The following is a 24,877-nucleotide window of genomic DNA, read 5'->3' on the forward strand; positions in this document are numbered from 1 at the left end:
TCTGTCACATTTCTTTTATTGCTCCACCGGCAAATATTAGCACTTCGACAGCAGCTTCTTCAAATGCCTGCTCCCTTTTTACAGAGCACAAACTGAACTGTTTTGTTTACAGATGCCTGTCTGTCAACATCCAACGAACACTGTATATTAGCAAGCACTGAACAACAGAATAAAGAGGTTCTTCCACAGGTCACAAGGAAAATACATTGTAGCGCTTGCCTCGCGCATCACATCTCGCAAAGTGCTGTTCATTCAAATATAGAAACAAACCGGGAAAAAAAAAAGAAACTGTGTTCTCTACCCAAGCAACAAAAATGTTAGAGAGGAAAAATAAAGTAAAAACATGAGTTGCGGATGAATGTGCACTTCACAGCAGCCATCATCGTCGCAATAACCGGCAACAAGACAACGGTGGCCGCATGTCCCCACAAATAAAATTTTGGGTCAGCCCTCCTCTTCACGTCGCGTTGAAAAGCACAGTGTGTAACGACCAGAGTGGCCGTAAAGCCATCTGTAGCCCGAGCCAAGTTTCTCGTACGACCAGCGACGCAATTCGTAGCCAAGATACGTGGCGTACGGACAAGACACCTGTCATGTGTGCCAACTCCTCCACTTCAAACTCGCACCCATCCTTGTGGCGCTTTAAGGACCTTCCGCATCGCACTTCCTGGGAGAATTTGTACCAACTGCTCTCCTCTTGACTGGACAAAAGCTGTCCCGGCCGTGTAGCCTTGCAGGCGTTGCAATCTAGCAGCCAAGACAGCTGGACTGCAGCAGGTTGTCTTCCGATCGGACTTTAATCCAGCTCCTCGGGCTGGACCTCGGCATGTGCTGAGGATGCCGAGGCCACATTCGCTTGCGATGATGACGTGCTCTGATCGTCGTCTTCCAGTCCTCCCAATAATGTCTGGATCAGGTTACCTGGAAGAGGACACTCACATTAAGTGAAATGGAAACAGCTGAATTCAAAAGCACCACATTTTCCACAAATTACCTGGGCCCCTCTGTGCCAGTCAACCTGAGTTAACTAAACCTAGTCTCAACATGCAATATCAATGTAAATTATTCAAAGTTCCAATTGGAAAATGCTCGAGGAATATGCAGCACAATAAACCTCCATACCCTTCAATAAACAGCAATCTGCTCTGCAAGGTCAAGTCAGTGCTCGTTTGTGCACAGTCATTTGCACAGAGAACTTCAAACTGCGCCCAACCTTTTCTTGAGTCATTATGGTTTCCTGACAATTCAAAATTCCACAAGTGTGCTTTCCCACATGACTATGTTGCCAACGACAGGATGGCCAACTTCTTTATAAAAAAAAAACTGCGAGAACTACAGGACAGACACTAAGGCTGTGGGTTAAATTTAAGAAAGGTATTTTAGAAGAATCAAACAAAAAACTAGTCCTCCTTGCTTTGTTTCAGCTGGAAATGCGTGGTCAGCCATCATGTCTTGGTCAACATTGTTATGCGGGAAATCGCACTTGTGGAATTTTAAATACTGCCACGTATCATTGTAGTGTTTGTTCGTTCACGCTCAAGGCTGCAGGAAAGGGTTGTTATCACTTTTGTTCGTGGCGCGAGAAGCGACCAGACTAATCTCGATTGATCGCAGCCATGAAGGGCTGCATCTAGGTTTTTCTAGATTACTGTAGATGATCTTGTCCTGTTATCTGGAAGTTTCCTTGCCGCCTTTAAATTGAGCGATGCCGCGAGCGGCGGACATTCGTAGTTCGACGACCGCCGAGCACGCCTGTTGCTTACGCCGCCGCCGAGTGATTCAGTTCTTTTGAGGGCGCAAGTCAGCCCAAATAAAGAGCTTCGTTTGCAAGTATTTCTGGTGTCTTCCTGACCGCTGGACTGCCGTCACTACAACGTGACATCTGGTGGAGGTGCTGGGTAGCCTCCCATGTTCCGGACACCCCCTACAAGTCGAGACGCCAGCCCTTTGAGTCATCTACCGCAGGACCTGAGTCCAGTCCACCGCGCAAGCCGACGCCTGCAAGGGGACGCACCTGAGTTCGGGACCCTGCCGGACCCTACCCGGAAGCGGAAGCAAGTACCAACGTCCATCATGACCTTGCCCCAGACGACCACTCCAATCATTCTGCAGCAGCCCCGGGTGCCACCAACCTTCGACGCTTCGCCTGGCGCCGACCCCGAGGAATGGCTGGAGCAGTTCGACCATGTGGCTGTCTTCAACAACTGGGACGACGCCATGAAATTTAGGTACGTCTTCTTCGCCCTGGAGGGACCAGCAAGAGTCTGGTTCGAGAATGAGGAAGCCAGCCTTGCCAACTGGGAAACCTTCAAGGAACAGCTTCTGAAGACCTTCACAAACGTCGTGCGAAAGGAGAGAGCCCAGCAGCTGCTACAGTCTCGCATACAACACCCAAACGAGACCGTTGCAGTGTATACTGAGGAGATGAAGCGTCTCTTCCGGCGTGCCGACATGAACTTGAAGGAAGAAGAGAAGGTGAAGTTGCTTATGCGAGGAGTTAAAGAGCAACTATTTGCCGGCCTCGTTCGCAACCCACCGAAAACCGTCGCTGAATTCGTAGAAGAGGCATCCACAATGGAGAAAACTCTCGACGCCCGAGCCCGCCAGTATGACCGCCAGCAGCGCTTTTTGTCAGCAAGCTGCATGGACACCGCTAACAATGATAACCTGCGGGAGGTTATACGTGAAGTTGTGCGAGAGGAGCTCCGACGGTTGCTGCCAACGGGAACGCAGCCGCAACTTTCATCGCTCACTGACGTCATCCGGGACGAGGTTCAACAGGCCTTGGGTGTGACGCCGACACCCACGCAGCCTCTGCAGCCCCCAGCCATGACTTACGCCGCAGCTGTGCGCCGTCCTGCACCTCGACGACGGGACCCAAGCCCCTATCGCCCTCAGCCAGCTGCGTTGGACCGCCGCCCACTCGCCCCAACCCGCCCGTCCTACGAGCGACGCGCGCAGCCGAGGAAATGCGACGAGTGGAGAACTCCCGACCAGCGCCGCCCACTATGCTTCCACTGTGGCGAAGCCGGTCACGTCCTCCGGCACTGCCCATACAGAAGACTGGGCATCCGAGGGTTCTCTTACGACGCTCCACGACCCCGACCCGGCCAGCGACCAGCCGAAATCGAGGAGTTTTTACGTCGGGAAGAATACTCATCGCCGAGCCGCCTATCACGTTCCCCGTCGCCATCGTCCCCGCGCTTTGTTTCTCCTAGCCGAGGTTACGCCGTGCGTGGACGCTCCCCCAGCCCACGAAGGTTAAACTAAATAAAGCAGCCTCTGGAGGTGAGGTTGCTTCTAAGCGCAATGACAAAGATCCTCCATCGACGAGTACTCAAGACCATGCCTCAACTACGACGACAACACCGACGACGACAACACCGACGACGACAACACCGACGACGACGACACCGACGACGACGCGGCCAGACTTGAAGCTTTTACCGCTGCCCAGTGAAGTAACGTCGCAGTACGCCCACCGCAGCCTCACTACTCGACGAAGCCGAGATCGGACACCGAAGACAACGTACAATACCAGAACGCGAACAAGTGACCTTCAAGCTACGGTCGACGGTCACGCGGTTACTGCCTTGGTGGACACGGGAGCTGACTACTCTGTCATGAGTGGCCCACTCGCTGTCCGACTCAGGAAGGTGACAACAACCTGGGATGGCCCGCTGATCCGCACCGCAGGTGGCAACCTGATTACGCCGTCAGGACGCTGCACCGCGAGAGTTACTGTAAATGGGAGAACCTATGCGACAACCTTCCTGATCCTACAGCAATGCTCGAGAGACGTGATTTTGGGAATGGACTTCCTGAACGAACATCGGGCGATCATCGACCTTCGATCTAAGTCGATCAAGCTTTCCACGGAAAAAGCCATACCTGTTGCGATGAGCGCGACTCATCACGTTGCCCTAAACGTCCTCGATGAAGCATTGAGCGTGCCGCCCCGATCAAGTGTTCTCGTCGGCATAGGTACTGGAGACATCGAAAATGCCGAAGGTGTTATCGAGGGGAACACCCAGTTACTCCTGGATCGTGGATTGGGCGTCGCGAGGGGAGTCGCCGAAATCCGAAATGGCCGAGCCCAGGTGTTGCTAACCAACTTCACCGAAGAATACCGGCATCTAAACAAAGGTACGACGATCGCTTTCCTCGACGAGCTGGCAGACATCAGAGACGTATTTGCCCTACCCGACCAACCTGCAGAACTATCTGAACAAGGCCATCAACCCACGTTCGACATCAACCCAGCATTACCCTGGAGCAGACAAGACCAAATACGCAGTCTTCTTCAAAGGTACACCGATTGCTTCTCATCAGCATCGAATGTGCGACGAACCGGGCTTGCCAAGCACCGCATTGTCACAGACGAACACGAACGACCACTGCGACAGAGCCCCTACCGCGTATCGCCGTTAGAACGCCAAGCTATCCGCAAGCAAGTTGAGGAAATGCTTCGTGACGACGTCATCCAGCCATCGAGGAGCCCCTGGGCAGCACCGGTCGTCCTAGTGAAAAAGAAAGACGGCACCCTTCGCTTTTGCGTCGATTACCGCCGCCTGAACAACATTACGAAGAAGGATGTCTACCCCCTCCCCCGCATCGACGATACACTGGACCGGCTGTGCAACGCTAAGTACTTCTCATCGATGGACCTGAAGAGCGGCTACTGGCAAATTGAAGTCGACGAAAGAGATCGCGAGAAGACTGCGTTCATCACGCCAGACGGACTCTTCGAGTTCAAGGTGATGCCATTCGGCCTCTGCTCTGCCCCAGCGACGTTCCAGCGAGTAATGGATACGGTGCTCGCAGGCTTGAAATGGCAGATTTGCCTAGTCTACTTAGATGACGTTGTTGTCTTCTCCTCAAGCTTTGAAGACCACCTCAGAAGGCTTCGGATAGTGCTGGAAACGATCAAGTCTTCAGGCCTGACACTGAAACGAGAGAAGTGCCACTTCGCTTACGAGGAGCTGCTGTTCCTTGGTCACGTCGTAAGCAAGGATGGAGTTCGCCCAGACCCCAAGAAGACGGCTGCGATCGCAGAGTTTCCACAGCCTAATGACAAAAAGGCTATACGCAGATTCCTTGGATTATGCGCTTATTACCGGCGATTCGTCAAGAACTTTTCGCGCATCGCTGAACCTTTGACCCAACTTACCAAGGCTGACGTGCCTTTTAAATGGGAAAGGCCGCAAGAGGAAGCTTTCAACGAACTGAAGCGCCGCTTACAGTCCCCTCCTGTGCTCGGGCACTTTGATGAAAACGCCGAAACCGAAGTTCATACCGATGCAAGCAGTGTGGGCTTAGGAGCGGTCCTCGTTCAGAAAAATGGCAGACAGGAGAAGGTTATCGCGTACGCTAGCCGTTCACTGTCGAAAGCCGAGGCCAACTACTCGACCACCGAGAAAGAATGTCTCGCCATTATTTGGGCCACGTCGAAATTTCGCCCCTACCTGTACGGACGACCATTCAAAGTTGTGAGCGATCACCATGCTCTGTGCTGGCTAGCCAATTTGAAAGATCCCTCCGGCCGCCTTGCTCGTTGGAGCCTGCGCCTTCAAGAATTCGACATAACTGTAGTCTACAAATCTGGCCGCAAGCATTCCGACGCAGACTGCTTGTCGCGAGCCCCCGTCGACGCAGCACCGGAAGAGGAAGACGACGACGCTTTCTTAGGACCGGTAAGCGCGAGCAGTTTCGCGCAGCAGCAGCGCTCGGATCCTGAGTTGCAAAGCCTGGTTGATTATCTGCAAGGCAAGACCGCATTGCCTCCCCGAGGGTTCAAGCGCCAACTGTCGTCCTTCGTCCTTCATAATAATGTCCTTCTGAAGAAGAACTTCGCGCCCAACAGGACAGTGCATCTTCTTGTCGTGCCCAAAAATCTCAGGCAAGAAATTATGCAGGCATGTCATGATGAGCCGACTGCAGGGCATCTGGGGATTGCTCGCACGTTGCACCGCATCCAGGAGAAGTACTATTGGCCGCGGCTAGCCACCGACGTTTCGCATTACGTGAAAACGTGCCGTGAGTGTCAACGACGCAAAACGCCTCCGACTAGACCAGCCGGACTCCTGAAGCCCATACTACCGCCAACTAAGCCCTTTCAGCAAATCGGGATGGACCTACTCGGCCCCTTTCCTACTTCATCATCAGGTAACAAGTGGATCATCGTGGCCACCGACTACATGACCCGCTACGCCGAAGCAAAAGCGTTGCCTAGTGGTACCGCAACAGAAGTTGCAAAATTTTTTGTCGAACAAATTCTCCTCCGACACGGCGCACCCGAAGTACTTATCACAGACAGAGGAACAGCATTTACAGCGGAACTGACGCAAGCCATTTTAAAGTACAGCCAGACAAGTCATCGGAGGACAACTGCCTATCATCCGCAAACCAACGGACTCACAGAGCGTCTGAACAAGACCATCGCAGACATGCTCTCCATGTTCATCGACGCCGAACACAAGACGTGGGACTCTATTCTGCCCTACGTGATCTTCGCCTATAATACTGCCACCCAGGAGACAACCAGGTTTACTCCATTCCAGCTGGTATACGGCAGGAAGCCCACAACAACACTCGACGCAATGCTCCCGCACGTTTCCGACGAAGACAACCTCGACGTCGCCGCCTACCTTCATCGCGCCGAGGAAGCCCGAAGACTTGCACGGCTTCGCATTCAAGACCAGCAGCACACCGACGCCCGACGCTACAATCTGCGCCGACGAGACACGCATTACAAGCCAGGTGATCGGGTTTGGATATGGACGCCAGTTCGCCGCCGCGGATTGAGCGAAAAGTTGCTGCGACGCTACTTTGGCCCGTACAGGGTTCTCCGTCGCATCGGTGACCTCGACTATGAAGTCATCCCCGACGGCACGACAGCATCTCAGCGACGCCGCCCACGCCCGGAAGTCGTACATGTCGTACGCCTGAAGCCATATTATGAACGCTGAAGGACTCGAAGTTTCCTTCTCCGTGTTTATTTTCATTTTAAAGCATCGAGACGATGCTTCTTTGGAAGGGGGGTAATGCCACGTATCATTGTAGTGTTTGTTCGTTCACGCTCAAGGCTGCAGGAAAGGGTTGTTATCACTTTTGTTCGTGGCGCGAGAAGCGACCAGACTAATCTTGATTGATCGCAGCCATGAAGGGCTGCATCTAGGTTTTTCTAGATTACTGTAGATGATCTTGTCCTGTTATCTGGAAGTTTCCTTGCCGCCTTTAAATTGAGCGATGCCGCGAGCGGCGGACATTCGTAGTTCGACGACCGCCGAGCACGCCTGTTGCTTACGCCGCCGCCGAGTGATTCAGTTCTTTTGAGGGCGCAAGTCAGCCCAAATAAAGAGCTTCGTTTGCAAGTATTTCTGGTGTCTTCCTGACCGCTGGACTGCCGTCACTACAACGTGACAATACTATCCCCTATTCCACAAAAAATTGCATATTTGAGTATTTTTCACACAACTGAGTTTTAGCAGCAGCATTATTTTTTTGTGCTGTTGTTAGGGATAACATAACAGTGGGCATGTGGTCAATTATATCATTTCAACTTTGTTGAAAGCTAGAATCTGACAATGAACAAAGTTCTGCTAATGCCCTCACATGCCTGATCCCCCATCAGCTCAAGCAAGCTTGAGCATCAAGTGCGGTGGCTTTGGTGACACTGCGTTCACACCCTTCTATGAGAAGAGTCAGGAGCTTCAGCTCACTGCATGCTCTTTCTCGAGAGAAAGCTGCCCTATTGTCACGTGGCTCGAAGTCTAGGCAGGCAGACGACCAGAGCACAGGGCACAGATCATAGCGAGCCCCGGGCCAAAAGCGCGCACACACCGGACACTTCCTCCACGTCGTCTTTACGGAGATTATCCGCTGCACTACTATATAGGGGTGTGCGAACAGTGGTTTTTTGATTCGAAGCGAATTCGAAGCGAATAGCGATTTTCTTCAAATAATTTCGAAGTGAATAGTTCGAATAGTACTTCTGGCACTTAAAAGAGGCTGAGTGACAGTAGGCATTTCCAGAACCATTTATTTTCCCAACACACGATGCCATTACACACTGCACTGAGGCTTTATTTAAAATCACACTTAAAAGTTTTAACACCTAGAGTGAAGAACAATTTTTACTGGCAATTTTTACTGGAAGAACAATTTTTACATTCTCAGACTAGCATTCCCTCGAACAAGAATGGAAACGGCTGTACAAAACTCGCGCCGCAAGCGAAACATCATTCGCACCGCTCGTGCGTCCTGGCAAAATTGTCCCCGGTAGTACCTCCGAGCAGCACTCAGCATCGCGCTTCCATCAAGAATGCTCTCAGCCTCCAATGTATTGGAGTGCCCGAGTTGCGGCGATGGAGTTCGGCACACCACCGAAGCTGGCTCAATGCCCTGATTACGGCGGCGTTCCGTTCCCATCAATGCGCAAGCAGTCAGAATAGCAAGAAAAGATGCCAGTCGTAGATGCCGAGCGTTAACGGCAGTAATCCTCCACGGGTGCACAATAAGCTTGGCGTTATCACACGCTAAAGGCGCCCTTCCCATTGACGTAAGTATACACTTCGGCGACATCGAGTCCCTGCGCTGCCGCTGAATTTTTCGCGCCTCCGCCGGTAATATGATGGCTTGCTTGACAGCTGCCGAGAACAGTCGCTCATGTTCCGTACGCATGATTCGTCACCTGACTGGGTGAAGCGATAGCGCGGTAGGGCTGCGTGTTTATGTTCGCATCTGTCCTATCTGGTAATCTTTTCCGCAACTCTAACGAAAAAAAAGATCGAGTTGCATCGGACTCAACTAGCGCGATGCGATGAACGCGGCCAAGTGATGCCCGCGTTCGAATACTTGCGGCTTTCGAGCTCATCGATAACGTCACCGCCAGCTGACATCGAGAGGCGGTGGAGCGGGCGCGGCTTCGGTGCTTATCTGTTTTTCCAGCCAGCGTCTGCCGCGGTGGACGCAGTTGTTGCGTTGTGTGACGCGCGTCTTTTTTCTTTTCATTTCTTTCTTTCCTCTTATCTTTGAACTCCTCTATCTGCAAGTGGCAGCGGTGGTGGCTCGGCTAGAGCCAGTCGGCAGGCCCGTGCACTTTCCTTTACATCCTTTGCTAAGTTGCAGCAACAACAACAGTAAACTGAGGTTTCTTGTTTTGAAGCTTAGACGAGTGATGGCTGTGCTCTTCTTTCTTTGCCTATGCCTCGACACGGTGGCAGCGACGCGGCTTATGGCAGCCTTAGTGCGGAAGCTCGGAGACGGCCAGAACACAGGATCTTCCGCAAGAGCGCGTCGCCCTCACCTTTATTTCGTTTGTAGCTAGGTTCGCACCCCGACCTGGTTGTGATTTGTGTATTGACTGACCCCCGAGCATTGAAAGCACGATAAAAAAAAGCCATCTATGCGGCAATACTCGGAATTGAAACCACATAAAGCAAGCGGGCAAGCATCCCAGAAACAGTATTCGTGCGAGACGAATACTTTGAAATTTCGAATACCGAGAATTCGGTTCGAAGCGAATATCGAATACCGTGCTATTCGATCGAATATTCAAAATTATCGAATATTCGCACACCCCTACTATTATCGGTAAGCTAGAGACAGACATGTTCTCCTAGCTCCAAAATCAACATGCCAGTCACTCCATCGACGCATGTCAGACCGCCAGCTTCTGCTGGTGCACCGTTCATGGGAGATCGCAGACAGCGCTGGACTTTTGAACGAAAAGGACCATCCTCGTCAGTGAAAATCCACTACAATAATGCTCATCTCTCAAGATACCGGCCCCTGTCAACATAGTGCCACAGCCACAGGTGTGCACAACAAGGAGAACGAAGTGCTGTGCTTGTGTGTGGAAGGGGGACAGGACACTAGAGTCACTGGAAAAAATTTCAGAGTACCGCATTTCTTTTCCCCGCGCCGCCGACGCGTTCATTGGCCCAACCGTACCCCATGATCTTGGGGTGCCATATACCTTCCAAGCGCCGGTCGGGCCAGCTGAGAAGAGCGCAGGTTCCCGACGTTTCTCGTGTTGCAACTGTCGCTCTCGTGTTTGATACTGCAGAAGTCATGCCTGGCTGCTGCGCCTTCGGATGCAGCAACCGAACCGAGTCCGGAAAGACTTTTTTCTCCATTCCGACCGGGAAAAATGACCGAGAGCGTCGTTCTGCGTGTTTGCACAGAATCGGCCGGGAGAACTTCAAGCCTTCAAAAAACACACGCTTGTGCAAGATAAGTGCACCTTGCTTGTGCTTTTTGGTGCTGTTTCAGAAGGTATGTAAGCGCAGTGCACGCGGTGTTAGCGATAGGATGCTAAGAAAATAGGAGTTCACGGCAAAACCGTCGCGCATGTCGCGTAGGGATCGTTCGCGGCTTGCCCGCTTGACGCGGGTACACGTGTACGCGCTTGTTACTCAACACACGCGGCTCTTCCGACTATTCCGTGCTTGTGGCACGCGAAGGCACATTTGTCGCGCGAGAATTCCGCGTCCTAACGCGCACCAAGCACTCGCACGATCTTTCCGCGCCTCGAGTCATTCGACCCATGGCACTTGTTTTTCGCTTACCGTGACGATCGCAGTCAATAAAAGCATGGTCGGGCATGTCTTACGTCCACATAACGGCCGCTTTCTGTGCAGTTGTGAATGGGTCAAATGTTAGCAATCCTTGAAGCTGCGTGTTTGCGGCCACTCGTGTTTACATCCCAAATGAGCTATGTTAAGTGTCACTGCGTAAACTTAGAAACCTTTATAACGTATTCTTTTTATTCGCCTCTTTATTTGGGTGTTTCAGCTTATTATTACAGCTATCTTCCATGTTTTTCTTGTTCCACATGTTTGAAACAGGGCCTCACTCGAAAAAGCCCTGGGAGCCTCCTTGGGCAGCCCAGCATTCGGGTGACCAGCATCACTCTTCTAACTGTAAACAAACATTTGCAGGACCACTTTTGTGCTGAAGACTTCTAGAAGCTTAGAGTGGATGAGAAGAAGCTAATGTCAAGTAGCTTCGTCCTGCTTGAACGAGACGGCGGTCCCATGGCGGTCCACGATGCTCACTGCCCAAAAGCACGAGCTTGTCTCTTTGCTGCTCGGAGCGGCGAAATGTTTCCTTCGCAGCTTGCTCCGCGGAAAGGGAAAAAAGGCGTGCACAAGCTCCCGATAGCAGCGCTAAGATGCTGCTCACAATCACAGCACAGTTCCTGCAGTAAACGCAAAAGCAGAGCAAAACAACCGCCGGCTGCATTACTTACAATATTTTACAATATTTTTTCTCTTCTGAGTAACCATTGTCTCCGAGCACGAAGTATTTGCGCTTCAGTGAACATTCAACCCGATATGTCACCGAATATCAAGCTCTTCCAACACGGCGACCTTCCTGCGACGCAGTCGGCTTGGAAGGTAAATGGCAGTGGCCGCTCAGTGTTGCCAGTCAAATTCCGACCTTTGCGGTACTCTGAAATTTTTTCCAGTGACTCTACAGGACACACTTCTGTGGGGCACTACAACAGCAGAGACAGAACAGCGCAGCGGACTCTTTCTACAAAGTTGTACAATCATGCCACTCAAAGGGGATGCTGCACCGACACCTGCCACCCCGACAGTCGCCACTGCTCACTCACGTGACCCCAGGACCTTCTGTGGGACTGCCTCGCGATGTACGAGCATGTAAGCATAGCACTTCATCTTCGTCATAGTCCATGCCTACGACCGCAGCAACAGTAACGGCAAGATCCTTTTTCACTTTGAGTAATCCGCAGCATGCATTCTGGGGCCTTTTCCTTGTTGTGCGAATGGGCTGTACATAAACGAAAGTGACTGGCAGGCGGGTGCAATACTCTTGTAAGGCTGCAACCTGCTTGTGGCAAGCAGAGTCACTGCACACAGTGCGGAACTGAGCACCAACGCATCATCAGAGAAATCATTCAGTAGCTGAGGGGGCATTGTGCTAAACAAGCACCACTCTTCAAGTACAGAGAATACCAAGCATTCTACCTGGCACCGAACTGCAATCAAGCACTTTTGGTTTGGTTTGGTTTATGGGGTTTAACGTTCCAAAGCCATTCAGGCTATGAAGGACCCCGTAGTGAAGGGCTCCGGAAATTTCGACCACCTGGGGTTCTTTAACGTGCACTGACATCGCACAGTACACGGGCCTCTAGAATTTCGCCTCCATCGAAATGCGACCGCCGCGGCCGGGATCGAACCCGCGTCTTTTGGGTCAGCAGCCGAGCGCCGTAACCACTGAGGCACCACGGCAGCTTCAATAGCCACTTTTGATCTTAAAGAATGTACTATCCTGTGTGTACCACTCAAGCTGCTCTCAAACTTCATATGTGCGTCATTTTCTGCGCCTGTTGTCCAGGCAGGTGAGGAGGCGACTGGCATCATCTAGAGGCATGGCTGTCAGCTCGTTTCGATCCACGGCACTTTCTCTCCCCACTGAAGCCAAGAGCATTGCAAAGGCACTGAGTTACAGAACGGCACACAGCTGACACCACTTCTGCCCCCAAAAAGACATTTGGAGTCAATGAGGGAGGTTTAAAAAATAAATCTCGATATTCATATTTTGTGTGAGTTACGTGTCCTGCAAAATAGTGTGGGTTTTTCGCCATGACTTAGCAGAATTCAAAATTGTTCGGCAGAACACAACAGGCCTTAATAACTGTACTTGCACCTATCGAATTTACAGTTCTAGGTCGACCTATATTTTCAAATTTGAAAATCCGAATATAGGGGTCGACTTACAACCAAAACCAAAGCACGGCACCAAAAATAAAGGCGAGACATATGGGATAACAGGAATGCTACAGCGTGGCTGCAATTTAATGCTTTCTTTACGGCCCTACCCGGCCATATTCGGCTATTCTGTGCTTTTTCAGAAGGATCTTTCTTCTCTTTTCTTTTACTTTTAATTGTGCACTTGGTGCTCATGGGAGTGTCAATAATTTATGGAAGGGCCACTATTCCAGTCGTGGCAGCACTGCCTCTTGGAACGGCAGCGCTTCCGGGGAGCGTCAGCCAACGCCGCTCAAGCATTATTTCTCTTTGGCTCTGTTTGATGCATCTGAATTAACTGCTAGCCATGTTTTATCAGGTTTAAATGTAGTGCTTTGTCAGCCGTCATTTGTGCTCTGGGTCCAGTAAGCATTCAGCACTTGCTCGCGGCTACATTCAAGATGGCTGCCATTTCTTAAGGCGCAAAAACAAATACCTGCGCACCTGACCAAAAGTTCGGCATTTTGGAATGGGTGATGCAGGTGAGGTGGCTACAGCGAGGCCCAACTTCCAGCTGTTCCACGCAATGTCACGGTGCAGTTGTTTGCAAAGTGCGGCAATTCACAGGAAGATGAATGCTAATGAGGGAGTAATTACTCATTAGCATCCACCCGAGCGCAGCCATACGGCTACAAAGGAAAGCTATACAGCTTTCTCAGAAACTTCGCAGTTAAAGAAAAATTCGTGCTGGTCCGGGGTTCGAACCCGGGACCACCGCTTCACCGGAGCAGTCGCTCTACCAATTGAGCTAACCAGGACGGCAAGCTTATGGTAGGACGAGAGCGAATTGATCAATAACTTGAAGTGGGAACAGTGTTGGTCAAATTATTTGACGAAGATGAATGCTGTGTTGTTTATGAAGTGGGCGGTTTCGCTGGACGAAGATATTAGGACGACGTGCTGTTGGACTGCAGCAGCGATTACGGCGACAGTGCTAGTGAGGGCAATGGAGCAAGTGGGGACAAGTAGTCCAGTGACTAATACATTTTCGTTTTGAAGTTTTCCCAATAGACCCCCCCCCCCCCCCCCCTTCCCCCACTCCTTTTTTTTTTTGCTGACTTGCTATATGAGGGGGTCGACTTACAATCGTGCAAATACAGTATTAAGCCTTCATCAGGAAAAATATCGAAGCATAACCGAAATGACAACTGCAGCTGTCCCGCACACAAACTTAAAGCCATGTGCAGAGCAAATTATGAAGCTCTCTGCAAATAAAACAATACTTCAAGCAATCAGTTACCGCAGAAATAGCCTGTTTGAGAAACTATGGCCAAGATCAATACGCAATGTATGATTTGCAGCTGCATGCTCTCCATACACGAGAGGTACACCAACGGTACTCTACCGGCTAGAGGTGGCAGTGGTTATGGTGCTCAGCTGAAGGCCTGAACGACCCGGGTTCGATCCCAGTGACGGCAATTTCATTTAGATGGAAGTGAAATGCTAGAGGCATGTGTACTGTGCAATATCAGTAACCGCAGGTGGTCGAAATCATTTCCAGAGCCCTCCATTACGGCGTCCCTCATAGCCTGAGTCGCTTTGGGACCTTAAACCTCATAAACCATAAACGTATGCATTTTATGCACTGAGGCCCCGATGCAAACAGTGATGTGTGACCACACCCTTTCCTTGCTTGCCATGTACGGCGAACGAGGAAGGGAGGGGAGAGAGACCCACCGAACATGCCCTGTGGCTTTGGGGGTGGCGGGAGGCCGAAGAAGAGCTGGCCAATTTTGTCCAGGTACTGCGGGTAGCTGGGGTCCCGGCTGATGGTCGGCTGGTACTGCTCACACAGCACCGTGAACACCGCCAGCTTGCGGCTGCAGTGCACAGCACGAGGGAGGGGTGGGCGAAACTTCTTCAGTGACGGAAGATGCAAGGAATGTTACTTCACACCCGTTTCAGATTTTTCATTCCACCAGTTTCAGTAGCGAACAAGGTCAACACACCTGCTGTACCCAGGTCAAGGTGCCAGTTATATGATGTGAAAAAAATCGGCACAAAGTCCCCAAACAACTCGCCAACACAAACTGTTTACCCGGGCCCACATTCCAACTTGTGCCCCCTTTAGAAAGGCCCCTTTCGGCGACACCTGATCAGCTGAAACGCTGAAAATGAATGAGCCTCTCCACATCCACTTGCGGCATTTCAGCCAATCAGGTTTCGCTGAAAGAGACATTTTCGAAAGGGATGCAAGTGGGAATGCAGGCCCTGACCGGGGGGGGATACTCAGGGTGTCGAACCGAAACTGAGCCAGGGGAACGGAAGAAGTCACAACTACATAATGACTATAACATTATTTTTGCCTCAACTTGGTCCCACACCAGAAGTTCAATCTCCAGGAACTAAAACTGGAAAAACAAAAATAAGCTATCCCCTGTGCACGGGCTGCATGCATAGGCCTCAACTGAACACAAGCACTAGAAAGGAAGAATCTGTGTTTGCAATCAGATACACTATGCAAGGCACCTGTTCCACTGCTTTTGGTTTCATACAGTAGCACAGCAAGTCACAACTCTACGTAAGGACCTTGGCTCACAAATTACACGAGTTGGCATGAACCAAAATCTTTTGGCAGGGCTCGAAAACACAAGCGGTTGCTAACAGAATAATTCATTTCCCCATGTACAAAGTTTTGGATCAAACGAGTGAACACAAAAGCACTTATGCTGGACACTTGTGAACTAGAGAGCCCATGCAGATAATTCGGAGAACTGGCACAGTTCCCATGCTTGTTCCACAAGTGCAGTATTGCGGACACCACTCTTATAAGGCACTCTGCAGAAACGTGAGTCAACTATTTCATGTGCTCCTCTGTTCACTACAGCAGTGGACAGCCCTGTACACAGACACTTTCCATCCGACCCTTAACGAGAAGCTTCATGGCACTACCCAACAACACCTCTTTGCAAGACAATTATGTGCACAGAAGACTACCTCCAGCAACGACATTGTTGGCAGCGAATGCTGTCTCGTGCGGTGGTCACAACCTTGGCATGCCATTGCAGCATGGTCCGAGAATCATCATCGCCATCCCTAGCCAGACTGCACACACTTTGAGACAGAGGCCTCTCGCAGTGCTCTTCTCTGTTCCTGTCCTGTCCCGTGCCAGCCATGGCCACCCCATCACAGGAGACTACTTAATCTCACCTCTTGACTTCTCAGTTCCCCCTGCCATGTTTTCCACCCCTCAGTTACCCTAGGGAAGCACCAGTTATCTGTTCTCCATGTCACAAGCACCACCCAACTCTTCCTCTCAATTTCGACTAGGGTACCACTAACCTGAGCCTTTTCTGGTAGCAAGAACTCAAGCTTGTTCCACGATTCAAACTGCTCTCCTCCTACCTTTCAAGGTTAATCCAATCACTTTACCTTTCCACTGCATCTGCGCTGGCCTAAATTTATAACAAGTCTTTTCTTCCTTTTTTTTATGCGAAGCATATTGCTAGAGCTACCACTCACACCGTCGGCGTGGGACCCCTAGACGTCACACCACGTGACACCGTGACGTCAGACCACGTGACATCGGATGAGAGAGCCGGCCTCCACCTCGCGCCGTCGCCGTGGGACCCCTAGCCGTCACACCCGCGCATTCCCGCGCATTTCGAATGCGCGTTCACAGTCGGTGTAGGTGAAACGCTCGCTCCACCGGGCAGGCGGACGCGGCTTCCCTGGCAATCCAGGTGCCCACCCAACGCGCGTCTCGGGGTTAGTCGGCGTTCCGCTGTAGCCATGCCGTTGTCTTCCCCCACGACGAAGGCTTCTAGTGGTTGTATTAAAATGACCAAGTATTCAACCAAGGAAAGCCATGTATTGCCAAGCCTAGCCACCAATATGCTTCGCATCTGGCTGGGCTTAACCTTAGCTAAGCCTCAGCCATAATTTTTTTTCTCAGGCAGCTTCGAGAATGCTGCACAGGAGTGATTTGCAACCTTGCTTCGTGCAACCAGCGCAGCTGCAGTCAAAACAGGTGCCAGGCAACGTGGCTAGGCTGCACACTGCACAGAACACTGCTGTCCTGTGGCATTGGCACAGAGAAAGAAGCACCACCTGAAAAAGATGAGCCCTGGTGTGCTGACCACAGAAGGGTCAGCATAGAGCAAGTCTTTCCCACACTGACTCTTTTCCTTCTGGACATGCCAGGTGATGCGCTCCCTTCTAGGTGTGATGCTACAATGCAAATGCTTGGCGACGAATGTGCTACATACTGCACTACATTGCTTTCCTGTGCAGCTCAGAACGAATACAGTAAAGACCGCCATTAGCATGCACTTGAGCACAGCCATATGGCTACAAGGAGAAAGCTTCAAAAAGAAAACTCTAATAAACAGGGGCGTGTTATATCGAAGTGGCACGGCCCACTCACGTCTCAACGGCGATCAGGAGGAACCAGAGGAAGTTGAGCAGTGGCAGGTAGTACGGGGGTCCTGGATGGACGCTGGGATGACGACGCGTGTACGCTAGAAACACAACCGAGGCCGTCGAAGGGTTACGCAGGCACAGGTACCTGCACGGGGGTGACAGGCACTCCAGTCAGTCGGGCTCTCACGACCGCATAGCACCCTGTCCCGATACCGACAGGATATGGCAACACCTAGGCAGATTGTTGGCCAAATGATAAAAACTAACATTATTGGGCTGTCCTAGAATGTATGCTATAGTTAGATGCAATTCAAAAACGAAACGGTAGATGCCCCTCAAAGCAGGCTAACCACCAATGGCATCGACTGATTGCCATGACGCCGTGGTTAAATCAATTAAGCTGTGGTTTTTCCCCACTCATCTGCCATCCGCACGATTTCCTGCTAACCGGCCCAAGGGGATTGGTCAAGGGAGAGAATCGGTTGATGCTATTGGCTGGAGGGGCTCCTTTGAGGTGCATTTCCCGCTTTGTATGTGAGTTGCTGCCGATCGCGGCATCAGTGAAGTGTTACGATGAACAAGACTGACAGTGCAAGCTATGAGCGATACGAAGGCTGTCGTTACTCAGCTTCAAAAGAGAAAGAAACATACGGGGACTTCGGCCACGCCTTCTCCCCTTTCTCTGACTCACTGGAACACGGTCTGGGCGATGAACAGGTCGATCTCGGAGCTGTACCCCTTGGCCGTCTGGAACTCGACGAGCATGGCGGCACACCCGTCCCCGTCGGTGGAGTGGACGAAGTGGTGCCGGGCCTCCGGGTAGTTCTTCTCCTTCCACAGGGTGAGCGCCACCAGCCGGTGGAGCTGCGGGTGGCCCCGGGCAGGCTGCTCCCGGCCGGAGGACCACTGGAGCGCCCGCGACAGGAAGGATGCTCGCTCGGGCGAGTGCGGCGTCAGCAGCGCATGCAACCGCCCCAACCGCTCTGCACATGGAAGGGAGACAGAGTATATGTGCACTCACGTCCGCCCGTCTATCAGGAGGCTGGGTTGAATCTGACATAAGCTGCGTTGTGCTCTGGATCGCCTTGATCCTCGCCCTTTCACAGAGGCCGAGATCCTCGGTCCGTGGCCACAACAGTCAACTGCCATCGAGGCTTACAAGACACTGTTTTGTTTTTTGAGAGAGACTGCCTTGATGGACAGAGTGTGGCTGTGTCTCTCGTTCATTCTCTCTTCCCTCTTTAATCCCCTCATTCCCTTCCCCTGTGCAGGGTAGCCAACCAGAATCCTTTCTGGTTAACATCCCTGCCTTTCCCCCCTCTCTGTATCTCTCTCTCAGGGTTGAATCTCAATTACTCCCTGCTCATCCACTCATTCATCTACTTCCACAACCTCAAAGACCCCCTAGACAGGGTAAAGAAAGAAAACCAAGATAACAAGAACAAGGCAAGTACAGCTGAATCCCACTACGACGAAATTCAGGGACTTGCGAAAAATTTCACTGAAGCAGAAGAAACTTCGTCGTGGTGAAATGGAGCCAGAACATTGACAGATTGGACTGTCAGCATAGGTCTGCCGTTTTCGAATCAGCGCCGTGGCACCATTTTCGTGGTGCTCCGGAAATCTCGGACAATGCGTGTATTCGCATAATAAACGCACTCGCTACAGTTGCTATCAGGACTTTTTTTTTTTTTTCTGCAAGCGACCATACTTTCATCCCGCGAGAATCCGTACTGAGACCATGCTGCCTCCACATCCTAAAAAAAAAAAAATATGTGACCTTGAACACACTGGCTGAACTTATGGGAACTCTGAACCAATCAGCATCGTTCCTTGTGACAGTGCCATAACATTCTATAACAGAGGGGAAACATGCGTTTAGTAGGCGGTGCGAAAGACTGCAAGCATATTGAAACAGGTTTTGAAGCAGATACAAAGTCAATTTGGAGCACCTTCCTCAAGTTTTGTTGCACAAATGTGACGGCTGACAAATAAGGCAAAAATGCGCATTTGTATTCTTCACTAACAAAATGCCTTTGGCTTAAAAGCTGAGAAACCTCAATACCTCAGAGCCCCCTACATGCAGAATATTTAATTTACAAAGTATAGACAGAAACAGCCAGGAAAAGAACAATGTGATCAGGAAAACAATTTTGGCTGCTAGCACCCAGAAGCACTACATTCAAACTTTCAACCTCTCCCTATCTGTGGCAGGTGCTTGCATCCATTCCGTTTCTACAGCTCCAGTCCCCGATTGCAAGGCTCTTTTGAAGGCAACCCAGGTTTATACTATGCCCCCATGAATCAACAACTACAATGCCCTGGACGCGTCTTGTCTTGTTGTATGCCCAGCTGTGTGAATTTATACGCATAGCTGAAAGCACACACATCAAAGGGTGCAAGTGGAAAAGGAAACATTAAGCCAAGTGGAGAGCGGGAAAGTGCACTGCAAGGGTGATTGCTAAGCAGACACCATCGTTGCACAGACATGCCACAGCCCTTTTGTGACATGCAAGGTGATGGCACCTGGAAAATTCTGCTGGCATTGCGTTGGGACCATCAGATGTGCGATGCAGCGAAAATTCTCAAATTCATTGTACGCCAAAAGTGTGCGGCAGGACACAAAATGCAGTTTAAGAATCACGAAGCCCAAAATGAACAAGAAAAAAATAGAAGTGAGTGGCCTGCAATAAACAGCAGCGGCAGTGGTTAAAGAGCTCAGAAACATGGCGAAAAAGAAGAGTGGCATGCTTCGAGTCAGAACAGAGGGGACGCGAGGTTTGGGAAAAGTTACAATGACTAGAATGAAATGGAATGATGCCAAGAACAGAAGCCAGGACAAACCAGCTTTTCTAGCCCTTCACTATTTTGCCTCATGCACTCTTTGTGTCTGCTGCAGATAATGCACACTGCAGCAAGAGAGAGATAACGTTTATTCTCCAGCTCAAGTCCCGAGCCTTCTTAAGTCGCCAATCTCATGGACAGTGGCACTGCCAAGGCATCAGCGGAAAATATGTGCACACCTTATATCGGAGCACATGAAAAAATGGGCCGAAGTGACACAGCATCAACTCCCCCCTAGTCACACTTATCCCACTTACCATCATATGTGACGTGAATGAATATGCAAATCACGCCCTCTGCATCACACAACAAGCTCCCACCATCTGGCAATAGTAGCAGCTCCCGTTGAATGTTCGAACTACGTTTAGACCAAGCTTTGGCATAATATCACCAAAAAAATTTCCTACCTTTAGCAATACACAGGTGATTTAATGCAACACTGCAATTTGGCAGCACTGACACAGCACCTGCACGACTGTATAGGTCAATTAACGATTACCACCCCTCTTCTAAGAGAAACAACCCGAGAGCATGGTGCGAAGGATATTTACCGATCTGTTGGTCGCAGGGCTCCGTCTCTGACTGGATAAGCACGTCGACAAGGAGGTTGGCCAGGTCGGCTCCACTGTTGCACTATTGGGGGGGGGAAGAACGGAGGTCACAGCTGCTCTACAGAAAAAGACCTCAGCTCGTACCACCAGATGTCAATCGTTCAAGCATAGGCTATGCGGCTGAACAGGCAAGGCAGCTTGCGTGCTCTCTGGAAAACAAACCCGGGCACCTTAACCATCTCTTAGCAACTGTGTCTCTGGTCACTCCGGCAGCAGAAATACTTCACAACAAACCCTGCGGGTGACTACAGCGTAGCATTCCACACCTGGAGGTCTAAGAAGGCCAGGGAGACAAAAACAAACGATCACTCACTACCCATGGGCCTGTGGTAAACAGTGCAGACCTATATGTCCTTGACGACTTATGAGTCCAGGCACATAGGACTGTCAAACATAGTAGATGCAAACTGCTTTCAATTATTCCACACTGCAGAAACAAGTAGAACTGCTGCTCAGAGACAAATGTTAAGAACAGCAATTAGCAAAGATAAGAGTGATTACATGTCAGCCGCTGCTAATTACTCTTACTCCATAATAAACATCATCATCATAACGGTACACCAGCTGAAGTCCACTGCAGGCCAAAGAACTTTTCAAGTGGCGTTCATTCAATCCTGTCAAGCACGACCTGTGGCCACCTTATACTTGCAAATTCCCGGCCTCCATTTTTGGCCACCAAATAGCCATGAACTACAACCAGTAGAGGAAACAAAATAGCATAGATGGTAGCATGCCTGAAGCCATCTCTTAACATTAAAAAAAATGCTGCCTATATTTCAGATGTGAGACATGTTCCATGCAGCTGTCTTTCAGCACTGCAACTTTTAATTCCTTGCACTTCACTCAGATAAATGACTGGCAGCTGACCTGACTCCTTAAAACCTATTTAACATCTGATTTCAGAAATGCTCTGAGCAATCCCAAACGCACAGATAGACAACTGGCTTACTAAATAAACAGACAAAGAGCCAACCTGTTCCAAAGAGAGAAGCTTGATGGCGCCATCGTAGAGCAGCTCCTTGAGTTCACTATATCTCTTCTGGCCTCGGTACCTGCAATGACGACAACAAATCACGTGAAACCATACCACTTTTAATATGCCTCAGAGGTGAAGAAAAAGTCTTTACTTGGCCAAGTAAGCTAAATCGGCTGTAATTTTTTTCGTCCTGTCTTTCATGTCCTGCATTTATGATCAGTTTCTGTTCTTCCTGAGCCTACATGAGCCCCTTGAGCCCTGCATGGCCTCTGGGGCTGGGCATCAAACCAATACCCTCATGCTTAGCAGCATAACCTATCGTTACTGGATATATACAGTCGTAAGCAATATAAGAGGGTATGAACTTTTTACACGAAATTGGAGATTTTCTGGTTATTTTTCCATTAAACTCGATAATGACTTTTGTATGCTAAACACCAAGAGGAAAACTAGCTTGAAAACACAAAAGAATTGTGCTTGCCACAAATAATTATGGAGTAATCAATTAATAAATGCTCTTTTTTCTCTCTCGTATTGTTAACGGATGTATGTTCCTGCACTGCATACTAACATTTTTCCCACAACAGTTACACGAGGGGAGAAATTTGTCCCTTCCTAAACTGCTGTGAAAAAAGCCTTGCAATGAATCGCACGATAACATCCCCAGCATTTAACCAACTAGCTCGAACTGAAGCAATATGTTAGATACTCGGCAGCCATGTAAGCGTCAGACGTTGCTCAAAAATAGAAACGTACCACAAACAACAAAATAAAAGGGCAGTGTCAGTTTTTGGTGCTCAAACGAACCCTGAAGCCCTTGCGGAACTAAATAACACAGAGGATGCAGACACGCAAACACAATGAAATACAAACTTTCGCGAGCACTAGCAATTATAATTTCACAGCATAACAGGTGGAGTATGAACAAATAACAATGAAGAGTTTCCTGGAAAATTAACCGCCGTGGCGAGTTTTTTGTCCTCCTCTACTGCCAGATGTTTTTCTCTTATTTTGGTTTATGGGTTTAGTTTATGGGTTTTTAACGTTCCTAAGCGACTTGGGCTATGAGGGTCGCCATAGTGAAGGGCTCTGGAAATTTTGACCACCAGGGGTCTTATAATGTGCAGTGACATTGCACAGTGCACGGGTCTCTAGAATTTCGCCTCTATCGAAATTCGACCGCCGTGGCCAGGATCTAACCCGCGTATTTCGGGTCAGCAGCTGAGCGCCGTAACCACTGAGCTTCTTATTTCATAGCTTTTAGACAGGTGTCAGTTGAGGCTAAAATGACAGCTAGAGAGAGATGTTGAGGAGGCATTTTTTTTCTTTTCGCTAACCAACATCCCTTGTGTTTCATTACGAAATGATAAATGAATGCCGAACCGACAATGTCAGCCCGAGTATGACATCCTGAACATCAAGAGCCACTTTTTACTGCGCCCTCATGCCCTTGACAAGAAAAGTTTGTTAAACTTTGGCATAGATGTATAGGCCAATCTACTTCACAAGTACAGGCACAGTGTTCGCCAACATACTGGACTGCAATGCTACACTTAACGTGCACATAATACAAATCATCTTATACTTTTTACTGCTCACAAAGCTTTGACCGTTCTGTTCCAATGTCAGGCACCTACAAGCCAGCCAAGCCATCCCCCCTCCCAAAACCATCAGTGTTTCTGTTTCAAGGTCTTTACATCTTTATAACATGGCCAGATAACCACCATGCATTATGCATAAGCTATACAATTCTGCTGCTTTGACAAGGTTTCATGCAGTCCCTGTTCTGCACAAATTTACCTCCCGATTTCTGCCCATGTTTACAATATTTGCTCTGCACAAAAATTTACCAAGCCGCCTTGAGCACCACTGGAAATGACAATTAAACCAGCCTTAACGCAGTAAACTTCCTCGTGGCACAAAAAAAGGCTGCAAAGCTGACTCGTTTTTTCATGCTTTCATAAATATCTTGCCACCTGATCAGTTTAAACAAAGATCTCTTTCAAGAAGAAATCACACTGAGTCCATAATTTTATAATATCTTTGTTTGTCACATTTTTTATCAGTGCCCAACATTAGTTATCGAATCTACTTGTACTCTTCAGTGTATGCCATGTTTACAGGCCACAACTGCATACTTGTAAGGAACTCAGATAGTACACTATGCATTGCAGGAAAACACAGGAACAGCAATGAGAACCTTTATTATATTAGTACAAATACACTTCTATGACAATTATAAGTACGATGTACGTAACCAACACTGCCAAAAGGGCTTTCCATGGGTATAAAGGCGACAAAGCGACAACACAAAATGATTGGTTTTATGCAATCCTTTCATTCTTTTTCGCGAAAGAATACAAGAGCAGGTTTTTCACAACCCACGTTAACTTCCGCAGACGCTCGCGACTCGGTATCACTACGTGGCCTCAACAGCACTACAAGCCAGCCTTGAAACACCTGCGTTAGTTTACGTTGCGTTAATCACAGCACACCCTGTCGCGGTGTCATTCGCTGAAATTTCAACAACGCGGTGTTGAGCTTTCGAAACTAGCTCCCGGCTCATGCCTTAAGCTTCAAAGTAATAACCATCAGCGTAATCAAAGCTCGTGGTATCCACGAAGCTTCACAAATGCTATTAACCCACGCAAGACGGGAGACGAACGCTTTTCATCACGGTCAACCGGGCTACACTCGATTCCATCCTCATCAAAATGCGGCTGCGCTGTCTTTTATACTCCGTTTAGACGGTTTCCAGTAGTTCACGTGTTTTGTTTCTGGCGGAAAGGCTCGAAATAACCAACACAGCGCGACTGTGGGCTCAGAGCCCGGCTATGCTACGTCTCGAAACCACGAAAACACGTGTGACGTATGCGCGTCAAGCTCTCTTACAAGACGCATCATTGGTCTGTTCCGTCACAGGAGCCGACTTAAATGTCGGGCGATGCACTCGCCGAACTAAACGATGCATAACGCCGCAAACTATCCGGCAGTTCATCGCGCTACGTGGGTTTGTGAACGCGCGACTTGTTTATTTGGTTCTCGGCTGACGACAACTAAAACGCGACCTCGACGGAACTGAGCGATCCTGCGTGTACGAACTGGCGATCGGCGCCGAGCTTTTTGTTGGCTCGACAAGGGGCGCAAAACTCGGTGGCACGTCGGCTCACCTGAAATATATGGTTCTGTACATCTGGTGAGCTTCGTAGTAATTTCCAGCATCGATGCACGCTTGCAATTTGTTTAGCACACGAACTGTCCCCGCCACCCGCGACGCCATTTTGACCAACCCATCTGAAAAGTAA

At 49.7% G+C, this 24,877-nt stretch overlaps 1 protein-coding gene across 1 annotated transcript; it reads right to left on the reverse strand.

Annotated features, from left to right (window-relative positions):
* LOC149346645 (Golgi to ER traffic protein 4 homolog) lies at positions 1–24,876 on the reverse strand. Its single transcript, XM_089586562.1, has 7 exons — positions 24,743–24,876; positions 21,570–21,648; positions 20,537–20,618; positions 17,833–18,124; positions 17,146–17,286; positions 14,457–14,599; positions 1–921 (listed from the first exon to the last, which is right to left on the reverse strand). The coding sequence occupies exons 1-7, from the start codon at positions 24,850–24,852 to the stop codon at positions 797–799; spliced, it is 972 nt and encodes a 323-aa protein (XP_089442688.1). The 5' UTR covers positions 24,853–24,876; the 3' UTR covers positions 1–796.
* Between the last annotated feature and the right edge of the window lies 1 nt (position 24,877).

The sequence above is a fragment of the Amblyomma mixtum genome, chromosome 4 (genome assembly GCF_055824585.1).
Source record: "Amblyomma mixtum isolate Tamu chromosome 4, ASM5582458v1, whole genome shotgun sequence".
In the NCBI taxonomy this organism is placed as follows: domain Eukaryota; kingdom Metazoa; phylum Arthropoda; class Arachnida; order Ixodida; family Ixodidae; genus Amblyomma; species Amblyomma mixtum.